The 19,826-nt window shown below is 46.5% G+C and overlaps 1 protein-coding gene across 5 annotated transcripts in view; it reads right to left on the bottom strand.

Annotated features, from left to right (window-relative positions):
* The window catches only part of LOC142068328 (uncharacterized), a 105,981-nt gene that overhangs the window by 17,223 nt on the left and 68,932 nt on the right, over positions 1-19,826 (bottom strand). For 3 of the 5 annotated variants that reach the window (XR_012664469.1, XM_075118181.1, XM_075118179.1), the window contains 3 exons: positions 14,138-14,257; positions 9,760-9,873; positions 8,035-9,330 (listed from right to left, as the gene is read on the bottom strand). Coding sequence is in view for 4 of the 5 variants with exons in the window: in XM_075118179.1 (XP_074974280.1) it covers positions 8,035-9,330; positions 9,760-9,873; positions 14,138-14,257 (1,530 nt within the window). In the remaining variant the exon portion in view is untranslated. The remainder of the gene's footprint in view (positions 1-8,034; positions 9,331-9,759; positions 9,874-14,137; positions 14,258-19,826) is intronic. The other 2 variants (XM_075118182.1, XM_075118180.1) reach the window with 1 other exon arrangement.

Raw genomic sequence — 19,826 nt, 5'->3', positions numbered from 1 at the left:
CAAGGGCAGGGAGGCCTCTGGGTACTAAGCAAATTCATTGCAACTACAGTAAAGAACAGAATGATCAGACTGGTAGATGAACACAATTTGTTGACGAAGAGTCAACACGGTTTTTCTAAATGGAAACCAGGTCTCATTTATTAGAATTCTTTGAGGGAGTCAAGAAACATGTGGACAAGGGTGAGCCAGTAGATATAGTTTACTTGAACTTTCAGAAAGTCTTTGATAAGGTCGCAAAAAGAAAAGGAGTACTTGTGGCACCTTAGAGACTAACCAATTTATCTGAGCATAAGCTTTCGTGAGCTACAGCTCACTTCATCGGATGCATACTGTGGAAAGTGTAGAAGACCTTTTTATACACACAAGGCATGAAAAAATACCTCCCCCCACCCCACTCTCCTGCTGGTAATAGCTTATCATTTTAGGAGGAGAGTGGGGTGGGGGGAGGTATTTTTTCATGCCTTGTGTGTATAAAATGGTCTTCTACACTTTCCACAGTATGCATCCGATGAAGTGAGCTGTAGCTCACGAAAGCTTATGCTCAGATAAATTGGTTAGTCTCTAAGGTGCCACAAGTACTCCTTTTCTTTTTGCAAATACAGACTAACACGGCTGTTACTCTGAAACCTTTGATAAGGTCCCTCTCCAAAGGCTCTTAAGCAAATTAGGCAGTCATGGGATAAGAGGGAAGGTCCTCTTGTGGATCAGATTAAAAGATAGGGAGAAAGGGTAGGAATAAATGGTCAGTTTTCACAATGGACAGAGGTAAACAGCCGGATCCCACAGCGATCTGAACTGGGACCAGTGTTCTTCAACATATTCATAAATAATTTGGAAAAAGGGGTTAAGAGTGAGATGGCAAAGTTTGCAGAAGATACCAAATTTACTCAAGATAGTTAAGTCCAAAGCAGACTGTGAAGAGTTACAAAGGCATCTCACAAAACTGGGTGTCTGGGCAACGGAATGGCAGATGAAATTCAAAGTTGATAAATGCAAAGTAATGCACACTGGAAAACATAATCCAAACTATACATACAAAATGACTAGGTTTAAATTAGCTGTTACCACTCAAGAAAGAGATCTTTGCGTGATTGTGGATAGTTCTCTGAGGACATTCACTCAACATTCAGCAGCAGTCAAAAACACTAACAGAATGTTAGGAACTATTAGGAAAGGTATAGATAAAAAGATAGTAAATATCACAATGCCACTGTATAAATCCATGGAACACCAACACCTTGAATATTGTGTGCAGTTCTGGTTCCCCATCTCAAAAAAGAAATATTAGAAATGGAAAGGGTACAGAGAAGGGAAATAACAATTATTAAGTATATGGAACAGTTTCCGTATTAGGAGAGAGAAAAATGACAGGGACTGTTCAGGTTGGAAAAGAGATGACTAAGGAGGTACATGATAGCGGTCTGTAAAATCATGAATGGTGTGGAGAAAGTGAGTAAGGAAGTGTTATTTACCCCTAGACATAAACACAAGAGCCAGGAGTCACCCAATTAAATTAATAGGCAGCAAGTCTAAAACAAACCAAATACAGTAGAAGCCCGTTTATCCGACCCTCCATTATCCGGCTCTGTGTATTAACTGCACAACCAGTGTACATAGGTCCTCGGGTGCTCTGTTCTGTGGGCACTGGTGGCAATGCAGCATCACACTTATCTAGTCTCTGAATTATCCAGTTTTTTTAATTATCCGATCTGGCCCTGGTCCCTATTCGATCGGATAAACAGGGTTCTGCTGTACTTCCTCACCCAACACACAGCCAAAACTATAACTGGGTTCAAAAAGTAATTAGATAAGTTGATGGACCATAGGACCATCAATGGCTATGAGCCAAGATGGTCAGGGATGCAACCCCAAGCTCTGGGTATCCCTAAACCTGTGACTGCCGAAAGATGGGATGAGATGACAGGGGATGGATCACTCAATAAATTTCCCTGTTCTGTTCACCACTCTGAAGCATTTTCACCAACCACTGTAGGAAGACAGGATACTGGTCTGAGTCAGTATGATCATTCTTATGTTCTTAACTTTGTTCTTGACACTGTTTATGCTCCCCATCTTTGGGGAAATCACATGCCTGATTGTCTCAGAAATCTCTGCCCCCACAGTTAATTTGCCAAAACAAAACTAGTTAGCAGTGGACCTGCAGCAGTCAGGAGTAGACTACTTCCAGACAGTTATAGCATCCCGCTTCTGGACCAACTTCACCCCCTTCTTGCATGTCTTCTGACACTGCAGAGTCAGGGCAAGCTGCTCATAAAGCTCCAGAAACATCACTTTCTGCATATGAAAGTTCTGGAGCCACTGCTGGTCCTCCCAGGTCTGCACGACAACGTGATCCCACCCGTCTGTGCCTGTGGCCCTTCTCCACAGGTGCTGGACTACACAGGGGGCATCAGCAGCTTTTCCAAGAGTCATGAGCAGCATCAGCCAGTTGACATGTATCCTCTTCCTGCGACAGGAGCCTTCACCAGCTCAGAAACTGCCACCAGCATCTCACAGATGTTCTGCCCACTGCATGAAACAGGAGTGAAAATACAAGCAGGGCAAATACTTCGAATGGGGCCTCACCCAGGTTGCTGGCTCCAGTGGCTGGCAGCTTGCAGACCCAAAACACAGCTTGACTGGCTGTATTGTTGGGGGAGACAACTTCTGATAAAGCGCTGTGGGACACAAGGAACAAAGGGCTGAAGAGGCTACAGCTGGGAGAGCGCGAGGAAGCCTGGGAGAGGCTGATGTGACCTGGTCTGCGCCTTGCACGGTGGGCAAGTGAGCGCTGGTGTGAGACTCAGGTCTTGACATTCTCAACCGAGGGTCACCGTTCAGAGTGGACTCTCCAGTGTGAACTGAGCCTGCAACTCGAGTCCCGCACACCCCAGCTCACATTGCAGTGACTGTTACAGTCTGACGGGGAGACGGTTACACAACTTGTCTCCCTCAGGAACTTTCCTCTTCACAGAAACTTTATTTTGAAGCTGATCAACATAAATTCAATTTGAAATAGAAATAATTAAAGTCAATATTGGGTGTCTATTGTCCTATATGCTACTTCTCTCAACCCCTTTGGAGTGAGATTTTAGTTCAGCACTGCTTAATCCAAAGCGGCTGAATTACATCAAATAAATTTTTGAGTATTAGTTACCGTTTCCTATAATACTGATGCAAAAAAAAAAAGGGAAGAAAACCAGTATAATTTGCAGTTTTACAATATAATTCTGGTTATCACATAATCAGTCTCTTAATCTGTAATAATTAACATCATGTTTAATTCCATTATTACTGGTAACAACAAACGTATTCAAAGATTACAAAATCTTATCATATGCATTATTTTTCTGTCAATCCTCATTTCCTCCAAATAAGCCCCATGTAGTGCTCTGTTCTCCACTAACACAGGTGCCTTCCATTTCCATGAGTTCATTTGTCTCTGGGTTATGTCTACACTGCAACATAAACCTGGTCTTGAGCCCAGGCTCAAGCTTAATCCCCCTTGTATCTACACTGCAGTTGCACTAACCCAGGGCTCAGACCGAGGACCCTGCAGGGCCCAAGCTGGATTTATCCGAGATCCAGGTTCTGGGTCCCATTGCATTGCAGTGTAGATATGGCCCCGCTTGACAGGGGTCCCAGGAGTCCACTGGAAGTATCCCACCTCTCGCACTGAGGATATCTTTCTGGTGGAGGGAACTCCAGATATTAGGAAGGGACAGGTATTAGTAATGGGCAGTCTGATCATCAGAAACATAGATAGCTAGGTTTGCAATGACTGGGAGAAACGCATGGTGACTTGCCTGCCTGGTGCAAAGATTGCGGATCTCTCGAGACATCTAGATAGACTTTAGTGCTGGGGAGGAGTCGGTGGTTGTGGTACATGTAGGTACCAGTGACATGGGAAAGGAGAGGAGAGAGGTCCTGGAGGCCAAATTTAGGCTGCTAGGTAAGAGATTGAAGTCCAGGACCTCTATGGTAGCATTCTCTGAAATGCTTCCAGTTCCATGCGCAAGGCCAGTTAGACAGGCAGAACTACAGGCTCTCAATGTGTGGATGGAGATAATGGTGTAGGCAGGAGGGGTTTAGATTTATTAGGAACTAGGGAAACTTTTGGGGAAGGGGGAGCCTATACAGGAAGGATGGGCTTCACCTAACCCAAAATGGAACCAGACTGCTGGCACTTAACATTAAAAAGGTCGTAGAGCAGTTTTTAAACCAAGGGCAGGGGGAAAGCTGACAAGTGCGGAGGAGCACGTGGTTCGGACAGAGACATCCCTTAGGGGAGGATCTATTAATGGAGATTATGTCCTAGTAAAGGAGGAGAGAATGGAAGACAAAATACAGGTAGGATCTGATGAGAAAGTCAAATTAAAAAAGTCCCATTCAATTACATCATGTAATGGCAGACAGCTGAAAAGTGACAAGTTTTTAAAGTGCTTACATACCAATGCTCGGAGTCTAAATAATAAGATGGGTGAACTAGAGTGCCTCGTATTAAATGAGGATATTGATATAATAGGCATCACAGAAACTTGGTGGAATGAGGAAAATCAATCGGACATAGTAATACCAGGGTACAAAGTATATCGGAAGGACAGACCAGGTCGTGCTGGTGAGGGAGTGGCTCTATATGTGAAAGAAGGCGTAGAATCAAATGAAATAAAAATCTTAAATGAACTGAACTGTGTCATACAATCTCTCTGGATAGTAATTCCATGCTCTAATAATAAGAATATAGCGGTAGGGATATATTACTGATCACCTGATCAGGATAGTGATAGTGACTGTGAAATGCTCAGGGAGATGAGAGAGGCTATAAAAATAAAAAACTCAATAATAATGGGGGATTTTAACTACCGCCATATTGACTGGGTATATGTCACCTCAGGACAGGATGCAGGATGGGATAATGTTTCTTGGTACCTTAGATGACTGCTTCTTGGAGCAGCTAGTCCTGGAACCTACAAGAGGAGATGCAATTCTTGATTTAGTCCTAAGTGGAGCACAGGATCTGGTCCAAGAGGGGAATATAGCTAGACCGCTTGGTAATAGTGACCATAATATAATTAAAACACCACAGCAGCCCAGCACTGTAGCATTTAATTTCAGAAAGGGGAACTACACAAAAATGAGAAAGTTAAACAGAAATTAAAAGGTACAACGCAAAAAGTGAAATCCCTGCAATCTGCATGGAAACATTTTAAAGACACCATAATAGAGGCTCAACTGAAATGTATACCCCAAATTAAAAAACATAGTAAGAGAACCAGAAAAGTGCCACCATGGCTAAACAACAAAGTAAAAGAAGCAGTGAGAGGCAAAAAGGCATCCTTTAAAAAATGGAAGTTAAATCCTAGTGAGGAAAATAGAAAGGAGCATAAACTCTGGCAAATGAAGTGTAAACATTAGGGCTGTCAAGCGATTAAAAAAATTAATCACACGATTAACAAAATTAATCACGATTAATCGCACTGTTAAACATTAATAGAATACCATTTATTTAAATATTTTGGATGTTTTCTACATTTTCAAATATATTGATTTCAGTTACAACACAGAATACAAAGTGTACAGTGGTCACTTTATATTTATTTTTGATTACAAATATTTGCACTGTAAAAAAACAAAAGAAAAAGTATTTTTCAATTCACCTAATACAAATACTGTAGTGAAATCAGTTTATCATGAAAGTTGAACTTACAAATGTAGAATTATGTACAAAAAAACCTGCATTCAAAAATAAAACAATGTAAAATTTTAGAGGCTGCAAGTCCACTCAGTCCTTCTTCTTGTTCAGCTAATTGCTCAAACGAACAAGTTTGTTTATGTTTGCAGGAGACAATACTGCCTGCTTCTTATTTACAATGTCACCTGAAAGTGAGAACAGGCGTTCGCATAGCACTACTGTAGCCAGCATCCCAATACAAGCTTAGCGAAAACTAAGATACAAGAAGCTTGTAAGATACACTTAAATACAATAGCTTCTTAGTGTTGTGCTATCCCTGGTTACTACAATACAGATGGGATTAGGAAAGAGAAAGTCTGTAACTTCTGTAGTGTTAGCCAATATTAATAATATATACACTGCCACAAATGAAAGAAATTACTGTTGTACCAAATGGTCATTTGTCCCAAAATCCTCAGTAAGTCAGAGGTACATTCCGTCAAACAAAGGTAATATCTAATTGTGAGACCAAACCATCTTCAGGAAAGAGAAAAACTCACAACACAGAGGGCTTTAAAACACCTTTAGTTTCATATAAAATGAATTTCAAGAGCTGGTTATATCTGATAAATCAAAACAGATTCTCCCATTGCGTTCTCCTCTGGTCCATTCAAACTTTCTTCACGCTGTGCCACCTCATTATTAATGTCATGTTCTGTACAAAAGATTTGCTTCACCACAAGGGGAAAAAGCAGCCAATCTTCCCATCTGCAAACAATCCCAACTCAGCAGGAAAAAGCCCAGAAGCAGCTTTGCCAATAGATGGAAGCACAGATGAAAGCACAGAATGATTACTCTGTGTTTGGGATCTATTCAAATCCCCCTTCTAGGTCTGTGACACTTTCATCTCTAGCCCCAGCGAGTCTGATTTAGGTTCAAAGTGTGATACCTAAGCACAGAGAGCACTCAGAATACGGCATCATGTAACACACTGGGAGGTGCAGGGGTAAAACGTGGGGAGGATAAACTCTATTGTGGCTCACACAGAAGCTAATGCTGCTGGGGTGAGAGGGGATTGTGAAAGTGATGGGGAAGGTGGGAATCCCTTTGACTCACCCCATCTCCTTCAGGTGTCACAGAGGCTGAAATGAAAAGGAGTACTTGTGGCACCTTAGAGACTAACCAATTTATTTGAGCATAAACTTTTGTGAGCTACAGCTCACTTCATCGGATGCATACTGTGGAAAATACAAAAGATGTTTTTATACACACAGACCATGAAAAAATGGGTGTTTATCACTACAAAAGGTTTTCTTTCCCCCCACCCCACTCTCCTGCTGGTAACAGCTTATCTAAAGTGATCACTCTCCTTACAATGTGTATGATAATCAAGGTGGGCCATTTCCAGCACAAATCCAGGGTTTAACAAGAACGTCTGAGGAACAGTGGGGGGGGGGGGAAATAAACAAGGGGAAATAGGTTACTTTTTATAATGACAGGTTTCAGAGGAACAGCCGTGTTAGTCTGTATTCGCAAAAAGAAAAGGAGTACTTGTGGCACCTTAGAGACTAAAGCTCATGCTCAAATAAATTGGTTAGTCTCTAAGGTGCCACAAGTACTCCTTTTCTTTTTTTATAATGAATCAACCATTCCCAGTCTCTATTCAAACCTAAGTTAATTGTATCCAATTTGCAAATGACACATTTCACGCCCCTCCTACTCCTGCTCTTTGTTCTATTTCAATCTATTTTAATTGAGGAAAATTGTAGAAAAAATACTTCTGTCCAGCACAACCCTGAGCAAGGTGAGAACAACTGGGATTGAGACAATCTGTCCCCAAGGGGGAACACGGTGACTATCAATCACTTTGTAATGGGGGAATGGTATCAACGTGATCCTCGGGGTTTATCTAAACTAGGAAAAACGATGGAGGTGAGCTCAGGTCAAGGGGAAAGCTAACCCCAGCCACTCTACTTGGGTTATGACTGCACTGAAAATGTACTTTTGTTGTTACAAGAAGATTGCTAAACTGAGCAGCTACCTCCATGTACAATCCCAGTGGAGACAAGGCACAGGTAACTTTTACCTCAGTGTAGCTAATCAAAGTCAACCCCATCTCCCGCACCTGGAGCTGATGGATATTTCTGGCAGGAGGAGGACACTCCCAAAGACAACGGAGTTGATATAAAGGATTAGGAAAATCACCCCAAAGAAGGGGGAGGAGCAAAATAGAGGCAGGCAACTCACGTGGAGCTGAGACACCACACTGAAGAAAACTTGTGCAAACTTTGTGGTAATTCGCTAATGTATTTTACAAAAATTCTTTGACCAGCCCTAATCAAGACATTTATGGCGTTACTCACCTATGTGGATTCTCTTATGTTTGATGAAAGTTGAGCTCTGACTAAAACTCTTCCCGCACTCAGGGCAGGTGAAGGGTCTCTCTCCTGTGTGGATCCTCTGATGTGTGATGAGGGTTGAGCTCTGACTAAAGCTTTTCCCGCACTCAGAGCATGTGTAGGGTGTTTCTCCTGTGTGGACTCTCTGATGTGTGATCAGGTTTGAGTTCCGATTGAAGCTTTTCCCGCACTCAGAGCATGTGTAGGGTTTCTCTCCCGTGTGGATTCTCCAGTGTGTAATGAGGTGTGAGCTCCGGTTGAAGCTTTTCCCGCACTCAGGGCATGTGTAGTTTGTCACTCCTCTATGGATTCGCTGATGACTAATAAGGGCTGAGCTCCGACGGAAGCTTTTCCCACACTCAGAGCATGAGGAAAGTGTCTTCCCTACATGGATTCTCTGATGTGTGATGAGGTTTGAGCTTCGACAGAAGCTTTTCCCACACTCAGAGCACGTGTAGGGTCGCTCTCCCGTGTGGATTCGCCGATGTGTGATAAGGTGTGAGCTCTGGCTGAAGCTTTTCCCGCACTCAAGGCAGGTGTAGGGCATCTCTCCAGTGTGGATTCGCCGATGTGTGATCAGGTTTGAGCTGTGGTTGAAGCTTTTCCCACACTCAGGGCATGTGTAGGGTTTCTCTCCTGTGTGGATTATCCAATGCCTAATAAGATCTGAACTCTCACTGAAGCTTTTCCTGCACTCAGAGCACGAGTAGGGTGTCTCACCTGTGTGGATTCGCTGATGTGTGATAAGGGCTGAACTCCGACAGAAACTTCTCCCACACTCAGAGCACGTGTACGGTGTCTCTCCTGTGTGGATTCTCCGATGTTTGATGAGGTTTGAACTGTGATTGAAGCTTTTCCCACATTCAGGGCATGTGAAGGGTGTCTCTCCAGTGTGGATTCTCTGATGTGTGATCAGGGCTGAGCCGTGACTGAAGCTTTTCCCACATTCAGGGCATGTGTACGGCCTCTCTCCAGTGTGAACTCTGTGATGTGTGATAAGGGTTGAGCTCTGACTAAAGCTTTTCCCACACTCAGAGCATGTGTAAGGTCTCTTTCCTATATTAATTCTTTCATGTCGAATAAGGTCTGAGCCACTACGGAAGCTTTTCTCTGGCCTATGCTGACTCTCACAGGCTTTTGCCTTTGCACAACTCCAAGAAACTTTCCCTGTGGATCTTCCTGCTAATGTCCCATGCGGTTCAACTTGCTCAGCATCTTCCTGCTGGGAATACTCCTTGTTCTCACTCACCATCCCATCTCCTGGAAAGACAGAGAGAGAATCCAGACATAGGTCACTCCCTGTGCTAGGGAAAAAGGAAACATCAGAGAGAGGAATGGGAAAAGGTGGGAACAAGCTCAAATAAGTGCTGGAGAGACCAAACAACACAGAATTTAATTTCCACCGTTCTTCCCTCCCCCACACTCCCCCCAAGCCCTTCCCTGGAGGACAGAGAGAAGAGGGTCAATTCTCAGTCCACAGCCCATTCAGGAAGAAGGAATATTAAGGAGGGAGCTACAGCCTTATGTCAGTCAGGAGAGGCGGGAAATCATGAGTGACATCTGCCATGAGGATGCCACACCTGCTGGGAACAAATCTGAATTTGGAGAAGTCGCAAGATCTTTGTACGGAATCCCAAATGTTTCCTTCATTCATGGACAGTTTCTGAGTCGGTTTAACGGATGCCTCACCTGTCTTGGCACCTTTCTGGAGCTCTTTTTCCTCAGAGCCCTGGAGATCTGGGACCCATGGCTCTTCCCCTCGTTCCAGCCGGGAGATCACATCAGGTTTGGGAACTGGAAACCCTGTATAAGAGAACAAAAACAAGAGAGATCAGCTGAATCTGTGGGATACTTGTCACAAAGAACAGTCCATGGTTTTACTCGCCACTCATTTTTAAGCATCCCGAGGCCAGCTTCCTGGGATCCAAGCAGCAGGACAGTTTATATAATCAATCAGGTTTATTACAGTAATGCCTAAGGGCGAATAAAAAATTGGTCCCCTAGGCACTGTATAAACAGAGTATGAGATTGTCCATGCCCTGAGGAACTTACAATGTATATCAGGGGTCTCAAACATGCGGCCCATGGGCTGCATGGATTATTTTCTGCGGCCTGCCAGCTCCCCACGGTCCCCCTGCCCCCTCCCAGCATTTACCTAGAGCAGCTCCGGCCTGGCGCACACGAGGGGCAGGGCAGGCTCCCTGCCTGCCTGCCCTGCCCCTGCGCCGCTCCGGAAAGCGGCCAGGACCTGGGGCGGGGGGGCCACAGGGGTCTCTATGTTGCCCTGGCCGCTCCTCCAGGTACCTCCCCCAAAGCTCCCATTGGCCGGGAAATGTGGGGAGGGGTTGGAATGGGGGCAGGGAAGGGGTGGGAAGAGGCAGGGAAGGGGTGGGGCCTAACAGAAGGGGTGGAGTGGGGGCAGGGCAGCGGGGGGGATGGTCAGCTGTGCGGCCCTTGGGCCAACATACTAGTCCTCGTGTGGCCCTCGTGGTCATTTGAGTTTGAGACCCCTGATCTATACAGACAAGACACACACCAGGTGGGGGAAGGGTTAGAATACATGAATAGAGTGAACAATGTAATGGCAGACAGATATGATGAACACAGGCATAACTTGATACTATTGTATTTAACTGTGATGGGGTACACAATTCCCACACTGGGCCTGATGGGGTTAAAGGACATTACTGGGCACAGGTAGCCCTGCCCCCCACAGCTTGTGAAGCATGCCTCAGCTGGAAGAGCTGGTTAAAAAGAAAATGGGGGGGCTGAAAGGAAAACAGATCTTTCTCCTGAAAAGCCACTTGGAAGGTTGGAGCTGGGATGGAAGCATGATGTTGGTGAGGCCCACAGGCAGTGCTGTCTCCAAACCCCGCACCCACTTTTCTCACAACCAGCAGACCCCACGGGGCTCTGCTCTTTTGAACTCTGGGCGGGAGCTTGAGTGGGAGATTGGTCCTGCTTTGAGCAGGGGGTTGGACTAGATGACCTTTTGAGGTCTCTTCCAACCCTGATCTTCTATGATTCTATGAGACATCAACTAGAGACCTTGGAAGAGGCTTTTGCTATGGTGGAGAGCTACCTGATGTCCCTTGGGTCCATAGCTGAAATACCAAAAGCTAGTCTTGTACAGCCCTGGGGCCCCAAGTACCACTGACCCACACCTCACTGAAGCTATCCAGGGGGATTTGGGTACTGAATCCTGGTAGAGGGGGATAAAAAGGCCTATAGAGGAGCCTGGAAGCCCACCCTCAGCTAGCCAAGAGCCATTTAGGTCAAACAGAGCAGCCTCATTAGATGGGGCCATCCCACTCAGGAGAATTAATGGTGAAACCTCCTTTTCCCATGGGGGCTAGTTGCATGTGAGCAGCCAGGCCATTTCAGATGGGACTGCCCATTCATGGACTATAATTATGGGCAGGCCTAGAGAGCAGATAACTGGGCTCAGAAAAGGGGCCCAGGGAAAACATTAGTCCCCTTGCTAGTGAATGGAGTAAAAGTACAAGGACTGATAGACTCTGGCTGCAGCCAGACTTTAGTCAGGGAGTGGTTGGTGGGGTTGGGAGGAGAATCTAGATGCATGATCTACCTCCAGTGTATCCACGGGGACATACAACCCTGTCCGATTAGACTGGTGCAACTCACTGTGCAAGACCACACCAAGCCAGTACAGGCCAGAGTAGCCAAAGACCTGGCCTATATGGTCATACTTCAGCATGACTGGAAGTTTTTCAGGGAGGACGTCCACGGATGGCCTGGAGCATCTGTAGAGGGACTAAAGCGCGGAATGGAAGAACCAGGAGGACAGTAGATGGCCATGGAAGCCAAGAGGAGGTGCCATGAGGAGACAGCTCCCCTGGAGGCCAAAGATCCAGGAGAAGGACCACCCTCATTGGAAAATGACTTTTCACCTGAACTTAACTGGAGGAATAGGGGCCTGCTTCCACCTCTGAACCTGGACCTGCTGTCTAGCAAATAAACATTGTGGGAGAGCAAAGGAGGGACCCAACCCTGAGTCAGGTTTATGAATGTCTCACCCATGTGGATGACAAAATGTTAGACCCACAGCAGCTGAAATAGTGGCCCTATTTTGAACTGCTAGAGGAAAGATCATATCGGGTGATGAACCACGCTGAGACAAGGGCTGGTCAAATGCAGCTTCGGTACCAATGAATTTCCAAAGAGGAGGTGCTTCAATGGGCCCATGCAGTGCTGTGCCGGGGCTCTTGGGGACAGAGAAGAATCACAGAATCTCAGGGTTGGAAGGGACCTCAGGAGGTCATCTAGTCCAACCCCCTGCTCAAAGCAGGACCAATCCCCAATTAAATCATCCCAGCCAGGGCTTCGTCAAGCCTGACCTTAAAAACTTCTAAGGAAGGAGATTCTACCACCTCCCTTGGTAACGCATTCCAGTATTTCATCACCCTCCTAGTGAAAAAGTTTTTCCTAATATCCAACCTAAACCTCCCCCACTGCAACTTGAGACCATTACTCCTTGTCCTGTCCTCTTCTACCACTGAGAATAGTCTAGAACCATCCTCTCTGGAACCACCTCTCAGGTAGTTGAAAGCAGCTATCAAATCCCCCCTCATTCTTCTCTTCTGCAGCCTAAACAATCCCAGTTCCCTCAGCCTCTCCTCATGAGTCATGTGTTCCAGACCCCTAATCATTTTTGTTGCCCTTCGCTGGACTCTCCAATTTATCCACATCCTTCTTGTAGTGTGGGGCCCAAAACTGGACACAGTACTCCAGATGAGGCCTCACCAATGTCGAATAGAGGGGGATGATCACGTCCCTCGATCTGCTGGCTATGCCCCAACTTATACATCCCAAAATGCCATTGGCCTTCCTGGCAACAAGGGCACACTGCTGACTCAACAGACACTCAACAGAGTGACCATGGAGTTCTACTGGCCAGGCATCCACCCCAGAGGTACGGGATTATTGTGCCTCGTGCCCCAGGTGCCAGTGGGTGAGCCAGAAAAAGATCTCAAAGGCCCCCCCGGTACTACTTCCCACTGCAGGGGTCCCTCTGATTGGCAGGTGCTGGGATTGGGGAACAGGGGAATGATCACTGGATGATTGCCCTGTTGTGTCCATTTCCTAGGAAGCATCTGGCATTGGGCCCTGTCAGAAGACAGGATACTGGGCTAGATGGACCATTGGTCTGATCCAGTATGGCCATTCTTAAGCTCTTATGGATAGGTGTCCAACTGGTGGGCCCGATGAAAATGTCTGCAGCCAGGTACAAATATACATTGGTGATCCTGGATTGTACCACCAGAGACCCTGGGGCCATTCCCCTCTGGTCAGAAATGGCAGTTGTCTTTGCCAGTAAGCTCATAAAAGTATTTGCCTGAGTAGGGACCTGCAAGGAATTATTGACAGAGCAAGTGACAAACGTCACCTCACAGTAGTGAACGAATTTCGCAACTTGATATGGGTCAAGTCCTGGAAGACGTCAGTATAGCACCACCAAACCGACAGCGTGGTGGAACAGTTTAACAAACCATTAAAGAGTTGTGATAGTTCAATCCACTGACTTGTGACCACCCCACCTATCCTGCTCACTGCCTGCGAGGTTCCCCAGGGATACACAGGTTTCTCCCCATTTGAATTACTGCATAGGAGGCAGTCATAAGGAATCCTGGATCTCCTCCGTGGGATGTGGGAAGGGCAGAACTCCAGAACAACTAAGTTATACCGTCAAGAAAGAAACTGAAGACCCTAGGGGCACTTGTGAGGGAAAACCTGCAAATGGCTCAACACAATGAGGAGCAGGTCAACAGCAAGGCCTGTCTCTGAGAGCTCCAACCTGGAGACCGAGCAATACTTCTACTGCTGACAGTTAAATCCAAGCTTCTGGCCTGATGGCAAGGCCCTGCCAAGGTGGTAAAACAGGTGGGGGAGACTGATTCTGAGGTCCAGTAACCCAGAAGGAAGAAGTCGACCCAGGTATATCATGTCAACCTTCCCAAAGCTTGGAAGGGACAATAGGGCCTCCTTGTCATCCCACTCCCTCCAGACCCGAAACTTGGCCCTCAGGCCCCCACACCCGAGATCATACCCCAGTGCTGGTATGGGAAGAACCTGCGGCCCAGCCAAGAGCAGTGAGGAAATGGAGTAGAGTGAACAGGCTGGAGGGAAGCCAGGTCCTTCTCCTGAAATGCCACACGGAAAGTTGAACCTAGGAGGGAACCACGATACTGGTGAGTCCCATCTGCAGTGCCGTCACCAAACCCTGCCCTTTCCTGTGAACTGGCAGGCCCTGCGAGGCTCTGCTCATCTGAACTCTGTTCAGGTCCAGATTGTTTGGACTCTAGGGGACCATGTCCCGAGCTGAAAGAGAGAGGTAGGAAGCAGCTCAGAGTGGCCGATTCTTATACTCTGATGTTTATTCCCCCACGGTCCTGGGCTGGAACCCAGTACAGAGGGAGGTCTTAGGCCCCCCTACCATGCCCCGCTTGAGAGCTAACCCGAAGATGGGCCAAAGCTATCGTGATGCCTGTGGCCTAAAGGCAGGGGTAGGCATCTCTACATCCACCCCACTTTGGGGCAAGAGATGAGAAACCAGATATGCTAGCCATTAGGACACCTACCCTCCCTGAACAAACTTTAATATTATGAATTTTACCTGCATATTTGAACTAGCCCTTGAAAGCATGAAAATGTCACTGAGATACGCCAGATTATATCGGCCCATAGAATATTCACACACCTTTGTATCAGTGTGTCATGTATTTGTGTGTTCCTGGCTGGTGGGTGGGGGAATAGGTTTCCTGTGGAATTTGCTATCAGCAGGGAGTCATTAATGCCAAATTCCAAGGCTGATTATGCAGATATCCAGCGTTTGAGGCTTTGTCCCCCTTCAGTAAGAGCAGTGACTGGTGTTACCTGTTTAAGGAGACTGGGGAACAAAGACAGATTTAGGGGCATAAAAGGCTGTTTGAGCTGACTGAGGGGGTGTCCTTGAGTACATCTACACTGCAGAAATAAAATCTGACAGGGAGCCTGGGTCTGCAGACTCGGGCTCGCAGGGCTCACATTACAGCACTAAAAACAGCCGTGTACTTTCCTGCTCAGGCTGGAGCTCAGGATCTGAATCCTGGGGTGGCACGTAGGTCTCAGAGCCTGAGCTTCAGCCAGAGCTGGACCATCAGTATGGCTATTTTTAGCACCGCATCATGAACCCCATGAGCCCGAGTCTGTAGATCCAAGCTCAGAGGCTTCCTGCTATGTGTATTATTTTGCCGCGTAGACATACCCACTGTCTTTCTGGATCCTCTTTAACGACCCCTTCATACCAACCCAGCCGCTTCATGTTTCCTCCTATGCTGCTTGAGCAGTTTTTTTAACCCTTTTGCACCCCCTGGCTAGTAATCCCTAGGCAAGTAGGTCACTGCTGTGCATATCATTCATAAAAATTATACAGAAAATTCTCACTTCATCACGTCTCTTCCTCCTTTCAGACAGAACTAAGCAGGGTCACTTTAACTGATGACCTCAAGAATCCCAGAATTGTTATCCATGGATGCCAAAACCAATCTCCCATCCCCTTGGTAGCTGTCCTAACAGGCATGTCATAGAATCATATGATCAGAGAAACGCAAGGTTAGAAGGGACCGCGAAGGTCCATGATTTTTACAGTACGGTTTTCAAAAGAACATAAAAACGGCCATACTGAGTCAGACCAATGGCCCATCTAGCCCAGCATTCGGTCTTCCCACAGTGGTCAGTGCCTGATGCTTCACAGGGAGTGAACAGAGAAGGGCAATCTATTGAATGATCCATCCCCGGTGGTCCAGTCCCATCTTCTGGGAGTCAGAGGCTAGGCACACCCAGTGCATGGAGTTGTGTCCCTGACCATCTTCGTTAACAGCCATTGATGAACTTATCCTACATAAGCTTATCTAATGCTTTTCTGAACAGCACTGATCCCAGTACAGATTCCTGAAGGATCCCGCTATTTGCCTCTCTCCACTATGAACACTCACCATTTATTCCTACCCTTTCTTTCCTACCTTTTAACCAGTTACTTATCCATGAGAGGACTTTCCCTCTTATCCCATGACTGCCTTGCTTAAGAGCCTTTGGTGAGCGATCTTTCAGAAAGCCCAAGTGCACCAAATCCACTGGCTCACCCTTGTCCAAATGTTTGTGGAATCCTCAAATAATTCTAATAGATTACTGAGGCACGATTTCCCTTTACAAAAGTAGCGTTGACTCTTTCCCAACAAGTCATGTTAATTTATGTATTTGATAATTGTGTTCTTTCCTACAGTTTCTACCAATTTGCCGGACACTGAAGTCAGGCTTACCAGCCTGCAATTGGCAGGGTCACCTCCGGAGGCTTTTAAAAAGAATCAGCATGACATGACCTACATGAAAGTCATTTAGTACAGAGGCGGACTTAAGTGATTGGGGTGTGGTATTCACCCCACACTAGCCTAGAAAGGGTTAGTGAGGCTGAGACAGGGCCAATTCACCAGATGGGCCACAGCTGAGGGGAACTGAATGGCCCAAGTCAGGGGTGGCCAACCGGTGGCTCCTGCCAGGAGCCAACTCTGGGGAAAAAATGGGGGGTGCTCAGCACCCTCCAGCAGTCCTCTGCCCCTCCCCCAGTGCCTCCTGCCTGCCGGCGCCACGCCCCCATCAGCTCCTGCCCCACCGCCGCGATCAGCTGTTTTGCGGCGTTGAGGCGGCTCTGGGGAGAGAGGGGGGCTGTGTGCCATGTCCTCGCTCCTCCCCAGAGCCGCCACAAGACCGCGAAAAAGCTGATAGCGGCAGACGGGAGCCCCTGGGGGAGGGTGGAGTGAGAACCCAGTGCACAGCCTCCCCCCTCCCTCGCCGCCTCCTCCATCCCCTTGCCTGCTGCCCATGTTTTGCACCAGGAGGCTCTGGGAGAGAGAGTGGGAGGAGCAAGGACACAGCTCACTGAGAGAGGGGGCAGGAAGAGGCGGGGTGGAGGTGGGGCAGGGGCAGGTAGGGGCAGGGTGGGGACTTGGTGAAAGGGGTGGAGTGGGAGGTGGGGCCTGGGGCAGAGCTAGGTGTCCAGCAACCCCTGGCTGGAGCCTGTGTCTCCTTCAGTAAAGTACACAAGTGACTACTAGTTGGTGTGGAAATTTTTAATCAAAATTTTTCTGACACCATCTATCAATGGAAGACAAGTGCAAACAGAAAAGAAAATACACAGAGGAAAATCGAGGCTTCCAACAGGAGTAGGAGCATAAATACTTTTTTTGTTGAACGTAACGGTAAGGCCAAGCATCTTCTTTGCCAGACGTGTGTCTCTCACTTCAAATCTTCAGACTTGCCACGTCATTTCGCTTCTAGCCATTCACATAAGGATCAAGAATTCCCAGAAGGTTCTGAACTCCACACTTTAAAACTGAAAGCTTTGAAAAAAACCACACAGATGTAGAAGACGAGTTCCTCACCCGATTTGCCAACCAATTGCAGACTGTAACGTTAGCCTCCTATTATGTGGCCTGACACATAGCCCATGCAAAGAAGCCCTACTCTGAAGGCAAGTTTATAAAAATGTGCCTCACTGCTAGGACTGAAATCACATCACCAGAGAATGAGAATCTACAGAAGAAAATTTCTGGCCTGCAGCTTTCACGCCACACAGTAGAACGCAGAATCTCCGACCTGAACAGTGACATTGAATCGCAACTGCACTTGAAACTTCAGCAGTGTGAGTATTTGAGCATCGCTTTGGATGAGTCGTGCGATGTACAGGATAAACCTCAATTATCGGTATTTGTCCACACTGTGTCTGACGACTGTGTTGTAAGGGAAGAACTCCTCGATATCGTGCCACTAAAGGACAGAACTTGTGGACGAGATATGAAGGAGGCACTGATGCTGTTAGTTGCAAAACACTACTTCCCTTTACAGAAGCTCACTGCCATTGCAACAGACGGGGCTCCGTCTGTGTGGGGATCTGTGAATGGATTAGTAGGGCTTTGTAAGTCTGATGAGAGCCTTCCTGAATTGTGGACGTTTCACTGTATTATTCATTGGGAGCAACTGGTATCTAAAAGTCTCAAATTTGATCACGTCACGAAACCCGTCTTGCACATTGTGAATTTCATTCACTCAAATGCACTCAATCACAGACAATTTCAAAATCTAATAGAAGAACTGGATGAAGACGACTTCCCTGACGATTTGCCATTTCACTGTGCAGTTTGATGGCTCCTGAGAGGTAAAGTTATTTCCTGTTTTTTTGAGCTCCTGGAACCAGTAAAATTGTTTATAGAGGAGAAGCAAAGAATACACCCTGAGCTTACAGATCCTGGGTGGGTCCTAGACTTGGCATTTCTTGCAGACATGCTGCTGCATTTGGATAAACTAAACGTGGACTGACAAGGAAAATTCCGGTTGCTGTCTGATCTAGTGCAAAGTGTATTTGCGTTCATGAACAAACTGCAGTTGTTTCACAGACAAATGCTTGAGGGAGAGCTGACACTTTCCCTCAATGTCACAACTTCCAGACAGATCAAAAGAAGATGCAGCAGAACCCCTAAAATGGCGCACAACTAGATATGTGAGCGTGATTAAAGATCTTAAGAACAGTTTTAAGGAAAGATTCCAAGATTTGTAGCAGAAAATCAGATTTCGGATTGACCCTTTTAGTGCTGAAGCCGATTGTATGAAGCCCCCTTTAGTTCCTGACGAAGCAACATCCCAGATGGAAATAATAGAACTTTTGGAAGATGACAGATTGAAATCTGTTCAGAAGACTGAGGAGACCCGTACTTTCTGGAAATCTGTACCAAAAGGATAAATACCCCAACATCAGAGGTGCAGCCCTAAAATTGATCTTGATGTTTGCCTCAACCTATCTTTGGGAGTCTGTTTTCTCAACACTAAAACATGTGAAATCCAAGCACCGATCCATTTTGACAGACAGTCACTTAAGAGAACTGCTGCATGAGCACAACTGAACACAAACCAAACTTCAAGGGAATTGTTGAAAGCAAAGATTGCCAGAAGTCCCACTAAGTAAAGCGTTAAGACAAATTGTTATTGTCGTTAAGTATACATTATAAATGCATAATAAATATACATTATCAAATTATATAATGATTTTTTGTGAAATACACACACACACACACATAATCATTACATAATACTGTGGCTCCTTGGCAATGTACATTGGTAAATTCTGGCTCCTTCTCAGGCTCAGGTTGGCCACCCCTGGCCTAAGTAAACACTTGAATGATGGAGCCAGCTCAGAAGGAACAGGAGAGGCTAGGATAAAGCCAGGAAGGTGGCAACAAAAAAGGACTACTGTGAGGAAGCATGCAGCCATTTTCTGGACATTGGAGAGGGAGGCAAGGAAATCCTAGTGGGAGAGGGTGTAGCAAAGGCTCAAGGAGATGGCAGCACGGTTTAAGATGGTGCAGACCTTGCCTGCTGATTACAGGGTCCCTGAGCTGGAACACGGAGTAGGGGGTGAGCCCGGGTTCCCCTACGAGCCACTGGGGAAGTGGCGCTGACCAGGCAGTGGATGGGAAGACAGCCAAAGACATTGTGCATGGAGAGACTTTGATAGCTGGCAAAACATATAGTGATCTGGCTAGACAGCCAATCCACAGAGAGAGAGAGAGAGCACCCGGACTCCCAGAGAGTGGGACAGAAAGGCAGCAGGGTGTGCAACGAGCTGCAGAAGTAAGTGTCTCCTTCTATACAACTCTCTTTTGTCAGGCCCTACTAGCCTAGGTTTTCTCCCTCTTTCCTGCTTCTCC

Source organism: Caretta caretta, chromosome 11 (genome assembly GCF_965140235.1).
Source record: "Caretta caretta isolate rCarCar2 chromosome 11, rCarCar1.hap1, whole genome shotgun sequence".
In the NCBI taxonomy this organism is placed as follows: Eukaryota; Metazoa; Chordata; order Testudines; family Cheloniidae; genus Caretta; species Caretta caretta.
Note: the sequence above shows the minus strand (reverse complement) of the source record. Positions and strands in the feature narration are given on the sequence as shown.